Source organism: Capricornis sumatraensis, chromosome 8 (genome assembly GCF_032405125.1).
Source record: "Capricornis sumatraensis isolate serow.1 chromosome 8, serow.2, whole genome shotgun sequence".
In the NCBI taxonomy this organism is placed as follows: domain Eukaryota; kingdom Metazoa; phylum Chordata; class Mammalia; order Artiodactyla; family Bovidae; genus Capricornis; species Capricornis sumatraensis.
The window spans coordinates 8,598,013-8,620,133 of record NC_091076.1 but is presented as its reverse complement, the minus strand read 5'-3'; the positions used below and the strand labels follow the sequence as shown (position 1 = coordinate 8,620,133).

The 22,121-nt window shown below is 59.2% G+C and overlaps 2 protein-coding genes across 4 annotated transcripts in view; one reads left to right on the top strand and one right to left on the bottom strand.

The window, feature by feature from the left end:
• MACROD1 (mono-ADP ribosylhydrolase 1) overlaps positions 1 to 22,121 on the bottom strand; it is a 155,190-nt gene that overhangs the window by 98,899 nt on the left and 34,170 nt on the right. The gene's annotated exons all lie outside the window — the stretch shown is intronic.
• On the top strand, positions 12,013 to 14,046 carry FLRT1 (fibronectin leucine rich transmembrane protein 1). The gene has a single exon (XM_068978995.1). The coding sequence runs from the start codon at positions 12,013 to 12,015 to the stop codon at positions 14,044 to 14,046; it is 2,034 nt and encodes a 677-aa protein (XP_068835096.1).

The window sequence follows — 22,121 nt, the reverse complement described above, 5'->3', positions numbered from 1 at the left end:
TCTGGGGGAGCAGCCGGCCCTGCCCCCAGGTCTCGGTGGAAGGGGAAGGCGGCCGCGGAGGGCAGCCGGGAGTGCAGCACGGGGCCCGGCCTCAGAGGGAGGCCTGGAGGCCGGCTCTTCTGGTTCCAAGACGCTCCTGTTTCCCACGGCGGGGAAAGGCAGCGCTTATTCTGGAAGCCGAGGCCCTGGAGGCCCAGTTGGATCCTCTGAATGACATTTAGCAAGAGGAGCAGGTGCTGGGGGAAGTGGAGCCAGCGCTGGGCCAGGCGGGCGGCCCCTGCGTGGCCAGGAGCTCACGAAACCTCATTTTTTCTCTTCCTAGTCCTCCCACCCCCGCCCCCCACCCAGAAAAACAGAAAGCTAGGGAACTGCCAGGAAGGGTGCTTCGTGCGGCCAGCTGTTTGTTATCTGGTTTGAAAAGAGAAGGGAGATGGCAGGGAATAATCCCAGCCTCCTCCCGGCTCACGGATCACGGGAAGGTGGTGTTTGAGAAAACACGCTCCTGAGGGCTGGGGGGGGGGCGGCCTGTCCCTGTGCGTTTCCCAATTTCCCTGGGCTTAATCTCGCGCATTGTCTTTTGACAGGTGAGGAGGCAGGGAGTGGGTGAGGAGGACTCCCTGGTGGACATCCGAGAAGGAGCTGAAAGCAGGGATAACCCGTCCCCTCGCCTCCCCAGCAAGGAAACCTTTCCACAAACAGGAGCGGCCAAGCAGGACCGAGCGTCCCCCCGGCCCCCACCAAACCTCTTCCCAGAGAGGGGGCATGTGAGGCCTGACAGCTCAGCGGCGCCTGCCAGCAGCTGCAGCCCCGCGGCGAACATCTGAACTCCTCAGCGGGGTAATGGACCCCCTCCTTCCCCCCCAGAGACACAGCCTGAGTGGCAGCAACACCGATCCTTTGGAGAGTGGCTCCCTCTCAGCTCTGTCACGCAAGAACACTCTCTGCACCACAGCCCATTCTGCCAAGTGACTTAAAGGGATTAAAAAAAAAAAAACTTGGTAAAGAAAAAGGGGTAAAAGCCACGCAGAAGCCTTTCAGAAGAGGTGGCGGCCAACAGACAAAAGGGCGAAAGTTGAAAGGGGGCAGCGAGGCCACCCTCCCGGGGACAGGCGCCGGGCCCTAGGGCATGCCTGGGGAGCAGGGGCCCGGAACATCCTCAGGCCGCGCACGGGAGCCCCGGGGCTGTGGGGGGCGCCCCCGCAGGCCCCTCATTCGAGCCCCTCACTCCGGGAGGAGAAGCTGGCAGCGTCCACAGCCTGGGGTGTGACGAGACACCGCTCCTGACTGCGGCCACGTCTGAACGTGAGGAGCCCGGCAGAGCGAAGCGCAGGGTCTCCTCCCTGAGCCCCGGGCGCCCCCCAGCGCCACCCAACACCCCAGGCCTGTGATCCGCACCCCGGGTGCCAAGGCTGGTGGGCTGGAATGTGAGCCTGGCCCAGGCCCACCTCAACGGAAAAGCAGCATCCAGGGCGGCGGGCTCCCAGGCTGCAGCGAAGGAGGTAAGGCGGGTACAGATGGGCTCCAGAGGCCCAGGAAGGCCCAGAGGCTCCTTGTGCCCAGAGAGGGCACCAGATGGCCGGGGCCTGTTCTCCTGGGGCTGGGTCGGGGCTCTGCAACTCCACCTCACCCACCCAACACGTGCAGCTGAAGCAACCAGTGGCACCTGCTTGCCAGGGCAGGGGTCACTGGCTCCCTGGTGGCCCCTGTGCTGCTGGGTTCTGCCCCAGGGTAGGTGGTCCAGAGTGTAAGGGAGTGACCTTTCCTGGAGTAAACTCCTGCCCCTGGGAGAGGCCTCGCTTTGAGCCCTTCTGAGTTCTGATCAGAGAGGGCGGCCGCGAGGCCTTGGAGAGGCAGAATTTTTGGTGACCTAGCCGCCGGCCATGGCACCTGCTGCCCTCCAACTGGAGAGGGTCCCCAAGTCCCCTCCATCCAAGGCCTGGCCCTGCCCTGGCCGAGAGGACCCAGGGTGGGGTTGATCCAAGGTCCTGTGCCTGCTGGCCCTTAGGCGTCCTCTGCTCTGGCCTCTAGTTCGAGCCCTTTTGTTGGTTAGAGTGGCTTGATACGGCCCAGAGACAGGCAGTAAGTGCCCTAAGGTCACACAGCAGATGGTGAGCATTGCTCCCTGGCGGCCCCAGTTTGGCCCGGAAGCATAGGGGGCGGGGCCTACTCCTTCTGGCTACTCAGAGGCCCGGAGGGCGGGTTCTTGCCGCCCCAAACACAAATCCCAGGCAACCTCTCTCAGCAGCTGCCGCCCTGGGCAGGGCAGGGAAGCCCCAATTCATTACCAAGATGGAAAATGACACTTCCCCGCGCTCTTCCCCAGGAGAGGGGCTGATTTATGGCCGCACCGGGGCCGGGGACATTCGTCAGCGCCGCTCGGTGCGCACGCCGTCTGCGGGGGCATTAATAGCCGTGTTATTAGCCACCAGCGTGAAAGATGCCCTGCGGATCGGCTATTTGCTGTTATTTATTATAAAGGCGCGCCAGCCCGGCAGCAGGGCGTGAGGCGTCGTGAGCTCGCTGGAGCCTGCGCTCGGCCCCTGCCCAGCCTGCCTCCTGTCCCCCATCCCGAGGTACCACCCCGTCACTGGTCCCTGTTCGCCTCCTATCCCCTAGGAGAGACCAGGGGGTAATTCCTGGGGCCGAGGCCAAGCCGGAGTGGGGCAGCAGCAGGCCTGCACCCCATCTGCTCTGAGCTGGCCTGGCTCCATCCCATGCATGGCAGGAGAGGAAAGACCAACTTACTGGGCTGTGGGGCCAGACAGAGGTTGGTTGGAGCTGGGAGCAGTGTGACCTTGGGGATGTCCCTTCCCCTCCCTGAGCGTGCTCCCCTTTGTGCAGTGGGGTCGGGGGCTCCGCAGGGCTGTGACCAGCTGGAAGGGAGAGGAGTTTGTGCTACTGCTATCCATGGGACTAACCCCAGAGGGCTAGAGGGGTGGCCCTAGTGCGAGAGGCAGCCCCCATTAGACCCTGCTTGAGTTGGACACTGTCCACCATCATCCATTCCATGCCAACCCAATGGGAAAGGGTTTGGGAGTTCAGTGAAGGGGCCAGAGGTTTATAGGCAAGGGAGAAGGCTGTCCACGGCTGCTAGAGGGTTCTCTCTGCCCTGGAGCCACCCCTTCTCCTCTCTGGGACTCAGTTTTTCCCAGGTCCTCTACCTCCCCGAATCCAGAGTCCTGAGCTGAGTTCCACCCTTGTGTATATCTGTAGGAGTGGGAGGGAGGGGGCCATCTCTAAGAAAGCAGGGCCAGCCTCTACGCCTGGAAGCAAACCTGCAGTCAGACAGGGCCAGGTGGGCCACCTCAGGTCAGGGGAGACGAGAGGACACATCCAGGGGTTTTCCCTAGGCTTGCCCCCTCAGCCTGGGGTGGCCGCGCTGGGCAGCTGAGAGGGGCAGGGAAGACACCTGGGAAAGGAAGGCCCGAGTTTGTGTCCAGCTCTTCCACCACCTGCTGCACAATCGGACCAGGCCCTTTGCCCCTCTGGGCAGCCGTGGTGAGGGCGTGCTAAGTCGCTTCTGTCATAGTCACTTCTTTGTGACCCTATGGACTACAGCCCACCAGGCTCCTCTGTCCATGGGATTCTCCAGGCAAGAATAATAGAGTGGGTTGCCACGCCCTCCCCCAGGGGATCTTCCTGTCCCGGGGATGGAACCCGCGTCTCTTATGTCTCCTGCACTGGCAGGCGGGTTCTTTACCTCTAGTGCCACCTGGGAAGCTGGGGTGAGAGCATCTGTCCATTATTACCTCCCAGGGTTGTGGGGCTGACAGCAGGCCAGCCTCTCCCATCTCTCCTACTGCCCTGTCCTGCATTTCAGATTCTGGGGCTTCCCTTTGGCATCCCCATTCATTCATTGAACAGGTGTTTATGAACACTCCCGTGCCAGGCTGTATACTCACTAGGCCAATGGACAAGATGGAACATATTCTGACTTACAGGAGTTTACGCCATAGTGGGAGGGGTTGACGGTCAACTTGTGACAAACGAGTGGGGCAGGGGAGGGGTCTCCCTGAGAACAGGGCCTGCATATGGGGGATCCCACTCACCTCCTAGGGGCGGTCCAATCCCCACCCAAGCCTCTGCCTTATTATCAGTAAACATCACCCTTCCCAGTCTTCCCAGGTCATCTGGCTCCTTTTCCGGCCCCTGGCTGCCAGGATCCCACTGGCTGCTGAGAAACCCAGCAATGCAGACCTAAGGCCCCTGCCCTGTTCTTTGGGCTGCCCCCCACTTCCCAGAATGACAGGCCTCAGGCCCCTTTCCTACCTTCTAAAAAATCCCAACCTTTCCTTTTTTCCTTCCCCAAGGAATTACGCCTCAGTCTGGGCGGTTTTACTAAAAACGCACACAGACAGACAGAAATATTAGGTGCAGGAACATCTTATTAAATAATGCAGAGAAGGAAACAAAATTACACGTGTTTCCTTTCATCCCCCACCCCCTCCTGGCCCTGAATAGTTTAATATCGAACACTGTTATCAATATAATTAACCTCTAAGACACAATTTTAAAGTCTTGTTTTTTAAAGCAGTTTGTATCCTCTGAAGTTCAGGACACCACACCGCCCCGTGCCGCCCAGTCAGCCCACGCGGTGAGGTGAACTCGAGGTACATTTTGAGTGGATTTGCATACCTGTCGGTAATCACTGCCAGTGATAACAACTGATGCATAATGCATGCCGCATGAAATTAGAAAAATAATTAACTTTAGGTTTTAAAAGAATCCCACCCCTTCCCCCGACGTGTTACAAGTTCTCAGCTGGCACCATTAGCCGAGGTCAGGGGCAAAGTTGAGCCGTGCAGGGTTGGAAGGGCCTGGAGGTCAGGGTTCCCAGCCCCCTGCCTGAAGAAGAGGCCTCAGGTGGGCCTAGACCGGCCTGAGCAGGAGTGGTCCTGAGTCCCCCTTCTGCCCACAGTTCACGTGTCCTCGACCCACAGCAGGCCCTCTGTTTCAGTAGTTTATCCTCACAAGAACCCAGGGCAGTTTATGGTCCCATTTTACAGATGAATGCCTGAGACCCAAGGCCACGTTCCGTCTGTGGGGCCTGGACTGAGCCGAGGCAGGGCATCCTCAGGGAGAGGGTGGCCGCCCTGCCTCTAGGCCCTCTTCCCTCCATGATGCTTGCAGCTGAGCCCAGAGAGGTGGGGGAGAAAAATGCAGGATCCCGCGTTAATTTATACTAAGGTTTACTGAGGACACATCACAGGTATGGGGGTGACGCTGCTTTGGCGGAGCTCCCAGCCTCCCCAGTGGGGAGATCACGGCTTCCTGTGGGGTAGAGGTCCTTCCGGAGCCAAGAAACTGCTTCCACCCCCCAGTCTGCCCTGCCCACCTCTCCTGCCTCAGGCCCTGCTCTGCCAGTAAGGACCTGAGGGCCTGGCAAGGTTTAGGGAAAACATGGTGAATTGTTCTTGCTGAAGGGAGGGGCTGGGAGGGGGCACATGAAGGGGGAGGGGGAGGGGCTTCCTTCTGTCTGAGCTGTGGCCCCCTTGCCCCCCGACCCCGGGGTCTGCCCTCCACCTCTCTGAAGCTCAGCCAAGACTGGAGGCAATCCCCCTAAGTAGGTCATAGGAGGACCGTGGGGTCCCTCCCAGGGCCAGGATGGGGCGGCCCTTCTTTCCAAACCCTCCAGGCCTGTGCCAGGCCCTCCTCATCGTCTTCCCAGAGGGTGGGGTTCTCAGCCACCCGAGGCCCAGAGAGTATTGCTGCAGGTCACACAGTTGAGGTCCAAGGTCATACTGCAACCTAGCCCTGGTGTGCCCTCCCAGCCCCTAGTCCACACACCTCCTTCTTGGGGTCAGGGCCACCTGGAACTCTCTGGTTCCTAAAGTGGGGATGGGGACTAAGCCTGGCACTGTGGTGGACCCAGCCTCAGCACGTGCCCACGTGGACAGCCTTCACTGGCAAACAGGAAGGAAGGCCAGGCTGGGAGGCAGGGGGAGCCCTATCCAGAGTTACTTCTCCTGCCTGAGACCCCCAGCTCCCTCCAGAAATGACCCCCACCACTGCTCAGCCCGGCAGTGTGCTCATGTCTAACTATGCCCCCGTCCCAGGAGCCTGGGTGCTGTGTCCCATCCAGCATGCCAGGGCCTGTGCCGGGCCTGGGGTCCCGCAGCTCCCTCGCCCACATGCTGCCATCACTGTCTCCCCAGGAAGACCCCCTAGAGGGCCCTGGGCCTCCGGTGGCCCCAGTTTCATGAGGTTTGGGAAAGAAAACAGGGAAAGACACCAAGAAACCAGGGGTCTCCACCTGGGAGGTGCCTCCAGCCAGATGGCACGTGTTTAAAGACATTACTCTGCACCACCAGTCGAGTGGGTGTGGGAGGCAGAGCCAGACACAATCAGGGGAGGCTTCACGGAGCAGGTGCCCAAGCCGAGGCCTGGGGGCAAGGGGGTGAGTGGAAGCGGACCTGGCGAGGCTTGAGTAGGGGACGCGTGTTGGTGTTTAAGAAGCAGGAACAGCACGTGCAAAGGCCCAGAGGCAGCACAAGGGGGAGAGAGCAGGCTTGGGGTCAGTGTTTCCACTCCAGCTTGCAGGGTGGGAAGGCCGGGCTGAGGATGCACAGTGTGAGTCTGGGAGGCCCAGCATCACGGCAACTGACAGGAAGTCTGTGTCAGGAAGCAGCCTGGCCTACCTGTTCCCAGTCTACCCTGGAGCACGGCGGGGGCAAGGGAGTGAAGAAGGGGCCTCTGGATTGCAGAGAAAAGAGACAGACAGTTAACACAGAGGCTAAACCGGTGTGCCTGGGGCAGTCAGAGAATAATTGTTGTTGTTCAGTCACTATGTGGTATCTGAACAACAGTTGCTACAGCATGGACTGCGGCATGCCAGGCTTCCCTGTCCCTCACCATCTCCCGGAGTTTGCTTACACTCAGAGCAGCTTTTAAACTTCAGGCATCGGGACACACAGGCTGCACGTCTGTGGGGGTACTTTGCCATGTACTACCTCACTGGATGCTCAGTAGTGAGTCCCTCCGCTAAGAGGAACTTGACTCCATTTGTAGATGTGGAAACTAAAGCTCAGAGAGGGCAGGTAACTTGCTCAAGATCTCACGGCCTGGAAGTGGCAGAACCCGAACCGAGGCTTCTCTGTCCGAGACGGCAGGCGCTAGCAGCTGATGGGAGGATGCTGAGGACGATGCCCCGGGTCAGCCCTGGGCTAGCGGAGGTCTGGATGCCCCTAGTCCGAGCCATCCCCTCCCCCACCTCCACTGCACGCCAAGGAGCCTGCTGTCAGTCACGGTGCCGGCAAGTCGTAACTCACACCACACTGAAGTCTGCGAGATTCTCGCAACGATGACAAGTGACCCCTGTAAAAGATGAGCTATCTACCGGGTTTAATTTGATGGCCACATAAACCGTCAAACACAGAACAAGGGAATAAAAAGTCCTCGTGGCACCCGGACAATTAAAGGGCTCCTTGGGCAAGGTGTCTTCCTCCCCGCTCCACGTCTCACCGTGCCTTCCTGGAGCCAGAGGGCTCAGCATCGGGAGGCCTTGGGGGAAGGGGGTGGCTAGGGAGACTCAGCCAAGATGGATGAGGCCTGAAGACAGGGGAACGGAAAGGCCTTGGGTCCCTGCCTCCCAAATGCTTCTTGGTTATCCATCAGACATCTCTGAAAGGTGCAATTTAGACTCTATTATGATGCTGGGGCCTCTGGAGGCTGAGGGCTGTGGCCATGAGCTGAGCGGGCAGGGGAACTGATGTTCATGCCAGAGAAGGCGGTCTGGCCTTGGCTTTGGCCTTAACAAGTCTGCTCCCTGCTCAGGGCACTGCTCCGGAATCCCTGAGCGCCGGGGCCACCAGCATTCCTGAGTGCCAGAACTCAGCAGCTGACAGGTCAGGGAGGGTGCGCAGATGCTGGGGATGGCCAGATGCTGGGGACCTGGGCTCAGACTGACCACTGAGACTGAGGCAAGGTGGCCTGGAGTGGGCCTGAGCTTCCCTGTCCCCAGCACCTGCCTTGTACCTGCCTCTTGAGACGGGACTTCCAGGTTCCCTGACCTTCATGGTTCTGGCTCCACGCCGAGGAAGGGACAGAGGTGCAGCTGGAAACCTGGGCTGGCTGTGACCTTGGATGGGTCCCTCACTTCTCTGAGCCTCAGCCTCTCTGCTCAGCTGTAAAGCGGACTCATGTGTATGTGACAGGTGGGCACGGATCCAAACACATGCCTGTGAGGGGTTGGGCAGGGCCTGGGTTAGCCCCGTCCAAACTCACCGAGGACCGTGAGCACAGACCAGCTCCAAATGCCCAGGGGCAGGGGTGTGAGTGCGATCAGGACCCACAGACCAGGGACAACCTCCACAGGAACATCAGGAGTGAGCAGGCAAATGTCCTCAGCCCCTCAGGCCAGCAGGGCGGCCGGGAAGAGGCCCAGAGCATCGGTCACAGTCTCGCCAGTCCCCCTTCTGCCCTCAAGACCTCATCCCTCTCTGACTCCACGTGCAGACCTCATGCACCCTCCCCCACCCCCACGTGCTTCCACCCAGGTGTCCTTGGCAGGCCCTCACCTTGCCTTGGGTCCACCTCATGGACAAAGCTTCATTCCACTAGCAAGCCCGGAGTGGAGTTAATGTGTTAGCCACGGGCAAAGCCCAAGCTTCCTCCAGAAGGCCTTGGATCTGCCAGCAGCCTCGGCAAAGCCTCTGTAATGCAAACGGGGCATGCGCTGAGGGGGCCGCAGCGAGCCGGGCAGAGGCATTCCAGCCTTTCTCAGTACTTTGGCCGGCTCCCTCTGTCCTTGGGTGGTCACAGGTGCCAAGTCACACCAGGCCCACACAGCCCATAGTCTCTGCCTTTGAGCACCCGAAATTTAGTCAGGGGACCTTAAAACACTGGGCACCATACAGCCTGACCTGCAGCCCACAAGCCTAGTGGTCAAGACCTCCCCTAGGTTCTTCCTCACCACTTCTCAAGTGGCCCAGCTTAACTTAACATCTCCAAGCTTCAGTGTTTTCATCTGTTATATAGGAATAACCAGGGCCCTGACATTTGCTGGGAAGATTAAATGACTTAAATATTCATAAAATTCTAGATGAGCTTTATTATAGTGTGAGCTACTATCCAACTAGAAGAGAATCTCAAGTGGCTAGAACATAGGTTGGTACATAGCAGCTGCTCAAGAAAGATATGCTGAATGGCTGGATGGACAGATCCATGGATGGATGGCTGAGTGGGTGGGTGGACAGATGGATGGATGGATGGATGGATGGCTGAGTGGGTGGGTGGATGGATGGATGGATGGATGGGTGGCTGAGTGGGTAGGTGGATGGAAGGATAGATGGATGGCTGAGTTGGGGGGTTGGTGGATGGATGGATGGCTGGCTGGCTGAGTGGGTGGGTGGGTGGATGGATGGATGGGTGGATGGCTGAGTGGGTGGGTGGGTGGATGGATGGATGGGTGGATGGCTGAGTGGCTGGGTGGATGGGTGGATGGATGGATGGGTGGATGGGTGGATGGGTGGATGGATGGGTGGAAGGGTGGGTGGGTGGATGGATGGGTAGGTGGGTGGATGGGTGACTGGGTGGGAGGGTGGGTGGATGGATGGATGTCTGAGTGGGTGGGTGGATGGATGGATGGATGGATGGGTGGATGGCTGAGTGGCTGGGTGGATGGATGGATGGGTGGATGGGTGGATGGATGGGTAGGTGGGTGGATGGCTGAGTGGGTGGGTGGATGGGTGAGTGGGTGGGAGGGTGGGTGGATGGATGGATGTCTGAGTGGGTGGGTGGATGGATGGATGGATGGGTGGATGGCTGAGTGGGTGGGTGGATGGGTGACTGGGTGGGAGGGTGGGTGGATGGATGGATGGATGGATGGGTGGATGGCTGAGTGGGTGGGTGGGTGGATGGATGGGTGGATGGCTGAGTGGGTGGGTGGGTGGATGGATGGATGGATGGATGGATGGGTGGCTGAGTGGGTAGGTGGATGGAAGGATAGATGGATGGCTGAGTTGGGGGGTTGGTGGATGGATGGATGGCTGGCTGGCTGAGTGGGTGGGTGGGTGGATGGGTGGATGGCTGAGTGGCTGGGTGGATGGATGGATGGGTGGATGGGTGGATGGGTGGATGGATGGGTAGGTGGGTGGATGGGTGAGTGGGTGGGTGGATGGGTGAGTGGGTGGGAGGGTGGGTGGATGGATGGATGTCTGAGTGGGTGGGTGGATGGATGGATGGATGGGTGGATGGCTGAGTGGGTGGGTGGATGGATGGATGGATGGGTGGATGGCTGAGTGGGTGGGTGGATGGATGGATGGATGGGTGGATGGCTGAGTGGGTGGGTGGATGGATGGATGGATGGGTGGATGCCTGAGTGGGTGGGTGGGTGGATGGATGGATGGATGGATGGGTGGATGGCTGAGTGCACGGATAGATGGACGGGTAAATAGATGAGTGGATGGATGGATGCACAGGTGGGTACATGGATAGTTGCTGTTCAGTCACTAAGCTGTGTCTGACTCTTTGCGACCCCATGGGCTGCAGCACACCAGGCTTCCCTGTCCTTCACTATATCCCAGAGTTTGCTCAAGTACATGGATAGACAGGTGAGTAAATAGGTGGGTGGGTGGAGGAATGGGCAAATGAATGGATGTAGCAGAGGAAAGCTCTATATGGCATCAGGAAGACCTCGCAGAGGAGGAGGCTTTTGAGCATGGTCCCGAAGGGTGACGAGCAGTTTGCTGGACAGAGAGGAATAGAGACTAGAGGAACAGAGAAGAACAGAAGGAAAAAGGATGTGCTGTGGTTGAGAAATGGAGACACGGGGTCCCTGGGGCATGGGAGTGAGGTCCCCACCGTCTCATTCAGTGAGTGGGTCCTGATTCTGCTCTGCACTCCAGGGCCATCCCCTCAGGCTGCGGCCTCGGTTCAGACTGCTTGAGGCCATCATGTCTCACACCGAAAAGCTCCCGTGAACCTGGAGTTATAAAGCAGATCTTTGCTGGCTGCACGAACACACCTTCCCCACTGAGGCTGAAAGATAATTTCTCTTTAATTGATTTTTTACCACCACAAACAGTAAAGTAATATGAGAAAAAAAATCTACACTGCAATTTTTCCATTTGTGAAAACCGAAATTACACTTTGCAGACAATTCCCTCGGAGTGTGGACCCCTCCCTCCTCTTATTGTGTTTCCTGACTTTAAATGCTAGAAAACAGATACATGTATTTTTCAAAAGAGCTGAAAGTTTTCTGGTTTGGGAAGGGGGCAAAGCGAGGAATAGTTTCTCACATTACATGGAACGCGGTAGGGAGGGCACCTCTGCTAGAAGGAGGTTTCTGTAAATACACGAGAAGGCGGTTCTGTTGACACCGTTCTTCTGTCTGTAAGATGCACAAGTGACAAACAGGACATGTTGTTTTAACACCATTTGATGAAGCTCCTCACTTTCCCCTGCTCGCCAGTGACGACGCTGGCAGATTCTTTTTGCAGGTTCTAGTGATGCCCCCCCGCCCCCACTGAGCTCACAGGCCTTGCGGAAATAAACTTTCCCTTCAGAGCCTGGTTCCGAGCCAGAGAGGGATGTGGGTTCCCCGTTTCATGAGAAATGGGGGCTCCAAAGTCATCCCACCGACACCGACCAGCCTTTCAGCATCAGCCATAAAGACGGGCCGAGTGTGGGGATCTTGACAGAAAAGATCAAACCTGCAGCCCGGCTCCCACTAGATCAACCTCACGGGCAGCCCAGGGTCACAGTCCAAGAAGGCCAAGGCCACATCTGTTTCATTCACGGGCAGCATCTTTGCTCGAGATTAACGTTAGCCAGATGTCCTTAGAGGCTGACCGCAGCCTGAGCGAGCACCTGAGATGTAAACTTGGCATTCGGAAGGGCCGGGGGGCGTGCGCCTCGAGGCCTGACCTCTGCCCTGCGGCCCTGCCTGCAGCCGCGCCTTGGCGGCAGGCTGGGTGGACACCGGGCTCGCTCTCACCGCACGTGTCTTGTGCTCCTTGCAGGTGTAGAGGCTGCAAGTCGGGGGGGGGGGCCCAGCTCCGCCAGCCGTCCATCATGGTGGTGGCACACCCCACCGCCGCCGCCACCGCCACCACCACGCCCGCCGCCACCGTCACGGCCACCATCGTGATGACCACGGCCACTATGGACCTGCGGGACTGGCTTTTCCTCTGCTACGGGCTCATCGCCTTCCTAACGGAGGTCATCGACAGCACCACGTGCCCCTCCGTGTGCCGCTGCGACAACGGCTTCATCTACTGCAATGACCGGGGGCTCACGTCCATCCCCGCCGACATCCCCGACGACGCCACCACCCTCTACCTGCAGAACAACCAGATCAACAACGCCGGCATCCCCCAGGACCTCAAGACCAAGGTCAACGTGCAGGTCATCTACCTGTACGAGAACGACCTGGACGAGTTCCCCGTCAACCTGCCCCGCTCCCTGCGGGAGCTGCACCTGCAGGACAACAACGTGCGCACCATCGCCCGGGACTCACTGGCCCGCATCCCGCTGCTGGAGAAGCTGCACCTGGACGACAACTCCGTGTCCACCGTCAGCATCGAGGAGGACGCCTTCGCTGACAGCAAGCAGCTCAAGCTGCTCTTCCTGAGCAGGAATCACCTGAGCAGCATTCCCTCGGGGCTGCCCCGCACGCTGGAGGAGCTGCGGCTGGACGACAACCGCATCTCCACCATCCCGCTGCACGCCTTCAAGGGCCTCAGCAGCCTGCGGCGCCTGGTGCTGGATGGCAACCTGCTGGCCAACCAGCGCATAGCTGACGACACCTTCAGCCGTCTGCAGAACCTGACCGAGCTCTCGCTGGTGCGCAACTCACTGGCCGCCCCGCCCCTCAACCTGCCCAGCGCCCGCCTGCAGAAGCTGTACCTGCAGGACAACGCCATCAGCCACGTGCCCTACAACACGCTGGCCAAGATGCGCGAGCTGGAGCGCCTGGACCTGTCCAACAACAACCTGACCACGCTCCCCCGTGGCCTGTTCGACGACCTGGAGAACCTAGCCCAGCTGCTGCTCCGGAACAACCCTTGGTTCTGCGGCTGTAACCTCCTGTGGCTGCGGGACTGGGTAAAGGCGCGGGCGGCCGTGGTCAATGTGCGCGGCCTCATGTGCCAGGGCCCCGAGAAGGTCCGGGGCATGGCCATCAAGGACATCACCAGCGAGATGGACGAGTGCTTTGAGGCGGGGGCACAGGGCGGCGCAGTCAACACTGCTGCCAAGACCACGCACGCCAGTGACCATGGCTCTGTCACCACGCCCCAGGGCTCTCTCTTCACCCTCAAGGCCAAGAGGCCAGGGCTGCGCCTCCCTGACTCCAGCCTCGACTACCCCATGGCCACGGGCGATAGCGCCAAGACCCTGGCCATCCACGTGAAGCCCCTGACGGCGGACTCCATCCGCATCACGTGGAAGGCCTCACTGCCCGCCTCCTCCTTCAGGCTCAGCTGGCTGCGCCTGGGCCACAGCCCGGCTGTGGGCTCCATCACGGAGACCCTAGTGCAGGGCGACAAGACAGAGTACCTGCTGACGGCCCTGGAGCCCAAGTCCACCTACATCATCTGCATGGTCACCATGGAGACGGGCAACGCCTACGTGGCTGATGAGACGCCCGTGTGCGCCAAGGCGGAGACGGCCGACAGCTCCGGCCCCGCCACCACCCTCAACCAGGAGCAGAACGCCGACCCCATGGCGGGCCTGCCCCTGGCAGGCATCATCGGTGGTGCCGTGGCCCTTGTCTTCCTCTTCCTGGTCCTCGGGGCCATCTGCTGGTACGTGCACCGGGCCAGCGAGCTGCTGACCCGGGAGCGGGCCTACAACCGGGGCAGCCGGAAAAAGGATGACTATCTGGAGTCGGGGACCAAGAAGGATAACTCCATCTTGGAGATCCGAGGCCCCGGGTTGCAGATGCTGCCCATCAACCCTTACCGCGCCAAAGAGGAGTATGTGGTCCACACCATCTTCCCCTCCAACGGCAGCAGCCTCTGCAAGGGCACACACACCATCGGCTACGGCACCACACGGGGCTATCGCGACGGGGGCATCCCCGACATAGACTACTCCTACACCTGAGGCAGCGCCCCTCCCCTGCCTCCCGGCGCGGCTGCCGCGGCGGCGCTGTGACCAGCTGGCTGCCATCCGACGGGAACCAGGCAAAGAAACTCCACGCTGACTTTCCCGGCGGAAAGCAGAGTTTGGGGAGGGTTGACAGTTTTGTAGGACACAACAGTGGGAAAAAAAAATTTTTTTTTTTAAAGAATAGAAGGCAGGAGGGAGGTTTGACGTTGCTGAAGACATAATTTATACCAAATTATGCCAGGTGGGGAGGGAAAGACTGAAAATAATGTGGCAGGAAGGGTTGGGTCGGGGCTTTTTTGTTCCCCCCTGAGCTGGGAAGAGACTACTTGTGCGTCTCATGCTCCGCGCACAGCCGTCACAGAGGAGCCGTTTCAGAAGCTGCTGGCACGAAGCCCTTCACCCAGCCCTCGCGGCTGGCTGCTCACTGGAGAGATGACATGATGGAAGGTTTTCAGGCTTCTCACAAAGGAGAGGGGAAGAAAAGGATCTTTTGCTATGGAGATATTGTCCTGAAATCTCTTCCCTGGTTCTTTCCATGCCTTCTCCCCTTACAGATTGGCAGAAAAGAGCGTGTCTTTCACGGCACTCTTTGAAAAACGGTGTAGTAGGTTAAAAAGCAAACTTCCTTTTTCCTATACCGGAGCCCTCCTCAATTCCATGCAGCATAGGAATCACGGGAACGCCATGGAGGCTGTGGCTTTCCCAGCCACCTGGGGGTGCGTCTCTCGACCCGTCTATGTTGATGGGATGTTTCTGTATACAGATGGGTAGATACAGCCACGTATACAGTCCTTACCGTCCTGCTTGGGTCAGTTCGTACAATGTCCTGAGACAACAGAGTCGTGAAGATGTTGCTTTCTCCTAACACCATTGAGTACGTGGACTGTGCTGAGGATGGGAGCGGGGTGGGGGACAGTGCCGTTCCTAAAGGCGGAGGCATGTCTGTCCTGGCCGGGTGGCTGGGGAGACTCCGGGCGAGCGGTGTTTAAGCTCAGTCCTATCTCAGGGTGGCCGGGGCTGGGCCGAGCTCCTTTCTGACGTCAGGAAGAGCTTTTTTGGCCGCCCGCGTCCTCATTTCTCTCCCTGTGCCGCAGACGCAGGCACATCAACAGCTACTTTGTGTGCAATGTGCTTCCTCCAAGACAGGTAATTGGTGCAGGGATTTTTTTTTTTTCCCCAATATCAGCTGATTAGACCTAATGGTTTCCATGGCTGCTCAAACAAAGCCCAGAAAAAGACATGACAATTCTCAGAAAAGCCCTAGGAGACAGCAGCCAAGCCCCAACCCCCCTTCCAAGAATATAGAACACACTCAGCCGTGCCCACCCTGGGGTCTCTGCTCTGGAGAAGGAAGGCCAGATCTCTCTAAAAATGCCAGCCTCCAAAAGGATACTGACCGGAGCCCTCAGAAGAGTTGAGATTTCTTTTTTTTTTTTCCCCTCCCTCTGGAATCAATGCTGCCATCATTCATCAGCTGACAGCGCTGTTTGGCGAGCCATGAGATTAAAACGATGATGAACTAATGACAGCGAATCTGGGAAGAACAGAGGAGAGGGGCCTGGGTTTCTGATGTCCACGGCGTTCCAGCACTCGGGGAGCTGGGGGGTCACTGTTTGTCAGGGTGCCAGCTGTCCTGCACCCAGGAAGGGCGATATCAAAAGGAGAGGCGCTGGCCTGAGGGCAGAGAGGATGAGAAGGGGTCCAGCCCCTGGCCGTGGCGTTTTCAAAAGACCTCAACTGCTCTGACAAAAGCCAAAGGCAGGAAGAGGAAGACAAACAGCAGTCAGTGGGCTGCGAGGACAGGCCCGGGGCCCAGCTGCTCGCTCAACATGAAGAGAGGCCGCTGGCCCCTCAGCGAAGAGGCCAGGGTTGAAAGGAACAGACCCGACGGCCGCGTGAGTGAGGTGGATGAGAGGCGCAGCGCTCATCGCCGGGCGGGGAGGATGGTCTCACCGAGCGGGGATCCTCGACCCCCAGCTTGAGGGAGAGGCCGAGGGTCACTGACACATTTCATTCTAGACTCGAGCTTTTTCCCTTTTCCCACCTGAAGCGTTTTCTCCTACGATGAAGTCAGGAGAGAAAGGCTTCCGAGCGTCAATCTCACATTTGGGTGAAGGTCGCCCTCCCTCTCCTTCCCCCGCCCCAGACACAGGCCCCTTCCCTGTGGCTCAGGAAGGGGCAGGGGGCCCCCGAAGCAGTGTCCAGGAGGAGGAGGGGCACTGGCCAGGGGTCAGAAGTTCAAGGTCTCTGCTGTTCCCTGAATGCGGTCTTCTCCCTAAGGGCACCACTCCAGTCTCTGGCCAGTGTGCCAGCCCAGCCTCCCGGCTGCCAAACCCCCATCGCAGCCACCAACATGCTGGCTCCCCTGCTCTCCCTCCACATATGTCCTCCTTTCCCAGAGCCAACTGAGAGGTCAGATCATCCCCTTAGAGGCTGAGTGGGAAGGCATTTGGGGAACCGCAGGAGATCCTACACAGCGAGGCTACGGGAGTACCGGCAGCTCTGAGAGCCTGCCTATGCCAGCAGCGCCCTCCAAGCCAGGCCGGGGAGATGACCACCCTCCTCCTTGTGCAAAGCAGGCCCAGGTCCCCCGCCCCCGCCCCGGCCTGAGGACGTATCAGTCTCCTCCTCCCAGCTCCTGCACTCAGGGGCACGGGCCCCACCTCACCCCGAGGGGAAGCCAGGTTCTGCTGCAGGCATCCTCCTGCCGGTTTAAAAGTGCTGGAGGCAGTGGAGACTCAGCCCAGCCAGGCCCCACGGGCCACCTCTCATCTTTTCTCAGCATCCCAGCACCTCTCCAGAGCCCCCTTCTGAGAACAAGCCTCCAAAGGTCAGCTGTCTCCCGGCACCCCCAGGCCAGGGATGGGGTCCTGAAGCCGGGTCCACTCTGAAGCCCCATCCCCTCCTGGTCCAGGTTCCCCCTGGCCAGCCAGGTAACCTAACAAGAAAAGGTGTGCCAGGGAGCCCAGCCTCCCCCATCCCCGAGAAGCAAGTGAGGACACAGGGCCTGGGCCACCACTTCTGTCTAGAATCTCCCTCTTGTGGGCGGCCCACCTGACCTTTGCAGCCTCTTAACTAGCCGGAACAAACCTCTGTGGCCTCAGCCCTGATGAGTGTATCTCGTGGTATTTAAGGCAGGTTTCAAGTTTAAAAAAGAAAAAAAAAAAAGCCCGTGACACTTCTTTGGTTAAGTGGTTTACCCTTCGTGGTAATTAGATGTAGTGATTGGAATCTCTTTTCTATTACATGGCAATTTTCCTTTAAATTTCCCCTAAAAAAAAGGAAAGAGAGAAGGCGAGGAAAGCAGGCAGCAGGGCCAGGCGAGTCATTTGCATTTTGCGAATGAGGCCTCTTGTAAGCTCAGCTCAGGCGTGGGGCCCAACGTATGGAATGCTTAAGAGATTACTAAGAATAAAATCTATTAATTAGTCATACTCAATTCCGCAGACATGATGTGCATCAGAAGCTCCTTTTCTTCCCTCTTCTGCGGCCTCCCGAGGAAGCCTCCACCTTCTCTCGGTTGGCTCCTGCGTCCTGGACCGCCCCCCCCCGCTAACACGGCAAGCTGCTTGGCCACCCAGGGGGCCTCTGGGCTTGGGGACAGGAGCTGGGGCGCCGGCTCCTTCCCGCTTTGGGTGACACTGGCAGGGGAGGTGACAGCGGCTGGGAAGATGGCACGACTGGGGGGCCCAGGCTTCCGCTCCCTAAGTCCGAAGCCCATGCCTGCCTGTGCCTCCGCCTTCCTCGATGGGCACCAAGCTACCCCCACAGTCCCCTGTGGGTCCTGGGAAGCCCGACTGCCCCAGCAAGCAGCAGAGCACGAAAAGACAGGGAGGGTTTCCAGGCAGGGTCAGGGAAAGCTGGCTTTGCGCATCCACAGCCTCTGTTTCCCCTTCTGTAAAGCAGGGATGAGCTGAGGCCAGATCTGGCTCCACCCAGAAAAGCTGGGTGCACCACGGGCAGAAAAGAGGTGCCCACTCCCCCTGCCCCACCCCTGTCTGCTGACTCTGGAAGGTTCTAGTTGGCCCACGGCAGGTGATGGAGGCCCAGAGTGAGAGGGCCTGGCCAGGTGAGGGGTCCTGGGGGGCTGAGGGGGCTGACTGGGGCCTCGAGAAGGGAAGGGGCAGCCGGGCAACATGCTGAGACTGCGTCTGAGCCCCCTCCTTCACCCCCTCAGGGCTGCAGAGGGGACAGAGGACACCGCCACCCCCTCCAGTGGCAGCTCAAGTCCCAAAGCCACCCCCCTCCAGTGGCAGCTCAAGTCCCAAAGCCACCCCCCTCCAGTGGCAGCTCAAGTCCCAAAGCCACCCCCTCCAGTGGCAGCTCAAGTCCCAAAGCCACCCCCCTCCAGTGGCAGCTCAAGTCCCAAAGCCACCCCCCTCCAGTGGCAGCTCAAGTCCCAAAGCCACCCCCTCCAGTGGCAGCTCAAGTCCCAAAGCCACCCCCCTCCAGTGGCAGCTCAAGTCCCAAAGCCACCCCCCTCCAGTGGCAGCTCAAGTCCCAAAGCCACCCCCCTCCAGTGGCAGCTCAAGTCCCAAAGCCACCCCCTCCAGTGGCAGCTCAAGTCCCAAAGCCACCCCCCTCCAGTGGCAGCTCAAGTCCCAAAGCCACCCCCCTCCAGTGGCACCTCAAGTCCCAAAGCCACCCCCCTCCAGTGGCAGCTCAAGTCCCAAAGCCACCCCCCTCCAGTGGCAGCTCAAGTCCCAAAGCCACCCCCCTCCAGTGGCAGCTCAAGTCCCAAAGCCACCCCCCTCCAGAAATCTGCTTCCTGCTGAACATGCCAGGGAGGACGGGGCTTCTGAGCCTTGCGCTTATGAAAAATACAACAAGAAAAATGGGATGCGGCAGACAGGGAGCAATGGAGCTGAGAAGGCAGCCGGGGGAGAGCTGGGGCCCTTGGAGGAAGGCAGGGCCTCACGGCGCACAGTGGCTGAAGCCCCGAGGGCCAGACTGCGTTCTCAGGGGCTCAGGGTCAGCCGGGTGGCCACACCGCCCCCCTACACTCAGATCCGTGCAGGTGATGGGAGCGGATGCCTGGCACTGGATCTGCGCCAGGGTGAATGCTAACGAGCTATTCACAGCCCAGCTCAGGCCTTCCAGAATGCAGGCAGAGGAGGCATCTTTTTTCTTAAGGAGGGATAAAAAGGCTCAAAAATGCAAATCATTACCATTTACAACCAAGCAAGTCTGCTAAATTGATTAGGAAAGATTAAACTCCCTGGAGGTGAAGGGAAAGGGGGATTTTTCGCATTTTATGAACCTGCTCCCAGTGGTCGTAGGCAGAGCGCAGGTTGGCTGGGCCTGGCTCGCGGGGAGCTGAGGATCTCTGAAGGCTGGCCCCAAGCCTGCTCCGGCACTCGGGATACGCTGAGGTGGACAGAGCCTGGAGGGGAAAGCAGGTTTGCTTCCATCAAGTGCCGTGGGATGGGGGGCTGTCCTGGCCCCCAGCAGAGACTCTGTTCGCCCCCACCACCCTCCAGATCCCATCTGCCTTCAGGGTGAAAAGCTAGGGGACCTTTGTGAGCAGGACTGTAAAGCCATGAGCCTTTCTGCTTCCTTTCTGTTCCAGGGCAGGTCTGTCTCTGATCCCTTCCCTGCAACCAGTGAAGGGGAAGTGGGGCCAACTGTAGAGAGAAAACTGAAGGTCAGGGAAGAGAGAGCTGGCCCAGCAGAGAGAGGCAGTGAGCTCCCTGTCACTGGGAGCATTCAAGCATTTGATGGGGACATGGCAGGTACTTTCCTGCCTATACCAGCACCTGGTTCTTGGACGAGAAAATCTCGGCTCTTACTCTTACTTTACCATCCCTGAGGACCGTGTAAGAAAGATATCGGGAGATTGCTCAAAATGACACGTGTCCCCTGAAAATCGCAGGTCAGGGCCATCCCACAGCCAGGCCACCTAGCCACGGCAGAGGGCCGCTTAGACACCAGACAGCCTGCAGAATCCCCATCCTCAGTGTCTAAGAGACACCCAGAGAGGAAGTCTAGACATGTGCCGCCCTGTCTTGGAGTCGGGAGCGCAGAGGGTGACCCGCCACCTGGGCTGGCTCTCCTGGAGCATCTAGGGGGCTCCCTCCCGGGCACTGAAGCTCCCATCCCGCTGGCTGCTCCCCCAGCAACACGCTCGAGGCTGCCGGCTCAGTGCCTCCGTCCCAGCCAGGTTGACGGCTGCCTGGGGCGCTTTTCACTCTCCGTTTTTAAGCATTCACCATTTCTTTTGAAATGTTCTAAGTAGTTGCCTGAAATACCCGCATTTGCTTCTTTAAAAACACTCAAGAAGATTCCCTTGGCTCTTGATTTTCCCTCCCTTTTCTTCCGCCCTCCCTTTGCATTTTTAATACACTGTTTTTCTCTAGTTTCAGAAATTCTATTATCGCTGGGGCCAGGCCCATTTTCTCATATTAATGTGATTTGCAGGATTGCCCAAAAACCCCATCTCCAGTTTTGCAGGGGCAAAGCCCGTCTTTGCCCAGGTCCCCTCTGCAGGCATCGTGCCCAGGGCAAGCAGATCTTTACCTGCCTGATGCCTTGCTGATCAGCAGAGCGGATGCACTGCTCCCCGTGGGAGAGCCTGCCAGGCCAGGGGCTTCTTGGGACCACTGTCACTACCCCCCACCCCGCTTCTCGTGCTGAGAGGGCAGTGTGGACATACGAGGGCACTGGGGGTCCTGGGGGGGGGCTGTCCTGGCCCCCACTTCCTGGCAGAGCCAGTCTCTGAGGCACTGAGGCCTTCAGAGCCACCCTGGTGCCAGGGCCCCTGTCCCTCCCACACCCACCCATGCCGCCCCCACACCTGAAAGCCCGAACGTCCAAGCCCAGGGCATCCTTGCGGGAAGGTCTTTGCGGTCACTGCCCCTAAATCTCTTTTATGGCTATCAGGGTGGACGGCCACCCAGGCAAGATGCCAGGTCCCCGCGCTCCTCCACGCGGGGTCACCGAGGCCCGGGACAGTGCCTGACATGCAGGGTGTCCCTCTTGTCTTCCTCCATCCTCGCGAGTCCCCGGTTTCAGTGCAAAGGGCCTGGGCGGGTGTGATGGAAACTGCACCCACGCCGCTGGCAGCCTTAGCGGGGCTCCTCCCCCAAAATCGCACTCCACCCTCCCTTGCACCCAGCGATCAGCAGCCGCGAGCCTGTTGGGGAAATCCAGCCACGGGTGAGACCCAGCCGCACGCCTGGGGGACCCGGTTCCCCCTCTCTGAGCTGAGCCTCAGGTGGCTGATGAGGAGGGCAGAGAACTGGGTGTCCGGCCTTGTCTGACGCTCCCGTCAAGAGTCCCCACATCCGAGCCGCCCACCTGGATGATCCAACCGGGCTCTCCTCGAGACGGAGGAAAACAAATGCAACCCAAGCCAGCGATGAAAGACACAGCAGGGCTGCCACCTGCTCATCTCTGGGAAGCCAGTGGTCCAGGGCACTCCTCGGTGCCCTGTGTGGAGGACACGCCTGCAGAGGGTCCCAGAGACCACCCACCTCCGCTGGCCCCGTTTTCAAAAGGTCCTGAGAACCCAGGAAGAAGACACACAAAACCCTGGACCTAGCTTATATATATATTTTTTTAACCCAGCCCGGCACACCACCTGCCCGCAGGCCAGCAGCCTCAGCTGAGAAGGCCACCTAGCATCCAGGAGATACTGAGAGCCCCGGGGAGGAAGCAGAAGTGCCCAGCGTTAAGAGAAGGGGGCAGATGGAGTGGAAGGCTGGGGACGGCTGCGGAGCTGCGACCACGGGCGAGCCAGAGAGACAGTGCGGTTGCGCCACTCTGCTGGCTGGGGCGGGCGCCCCCTAATTCCGAACATCCCCAGGCGGGTATGAACAGGGACAGGAAGGAGAAGAGTAAACTAAGGAAACCCCACGCGTACGCCCCGCAGAGCAAAATGTTTTTAAGAGCCACCAACTGCAATCTCCCCTCCCAATGTTTAAAGGTTACCATATCTCATGAGGTGTGGTATGATAATGCACTGGCGGGGTTGGGGGTGGCCGGGGGACTCAGCAGAATCCCTCCCCCACAGCCTGGGGAGGAAGACAGCAGGGAGGGGTCCTTGGGCAGAGTCTGGTAAATGAAGTGGG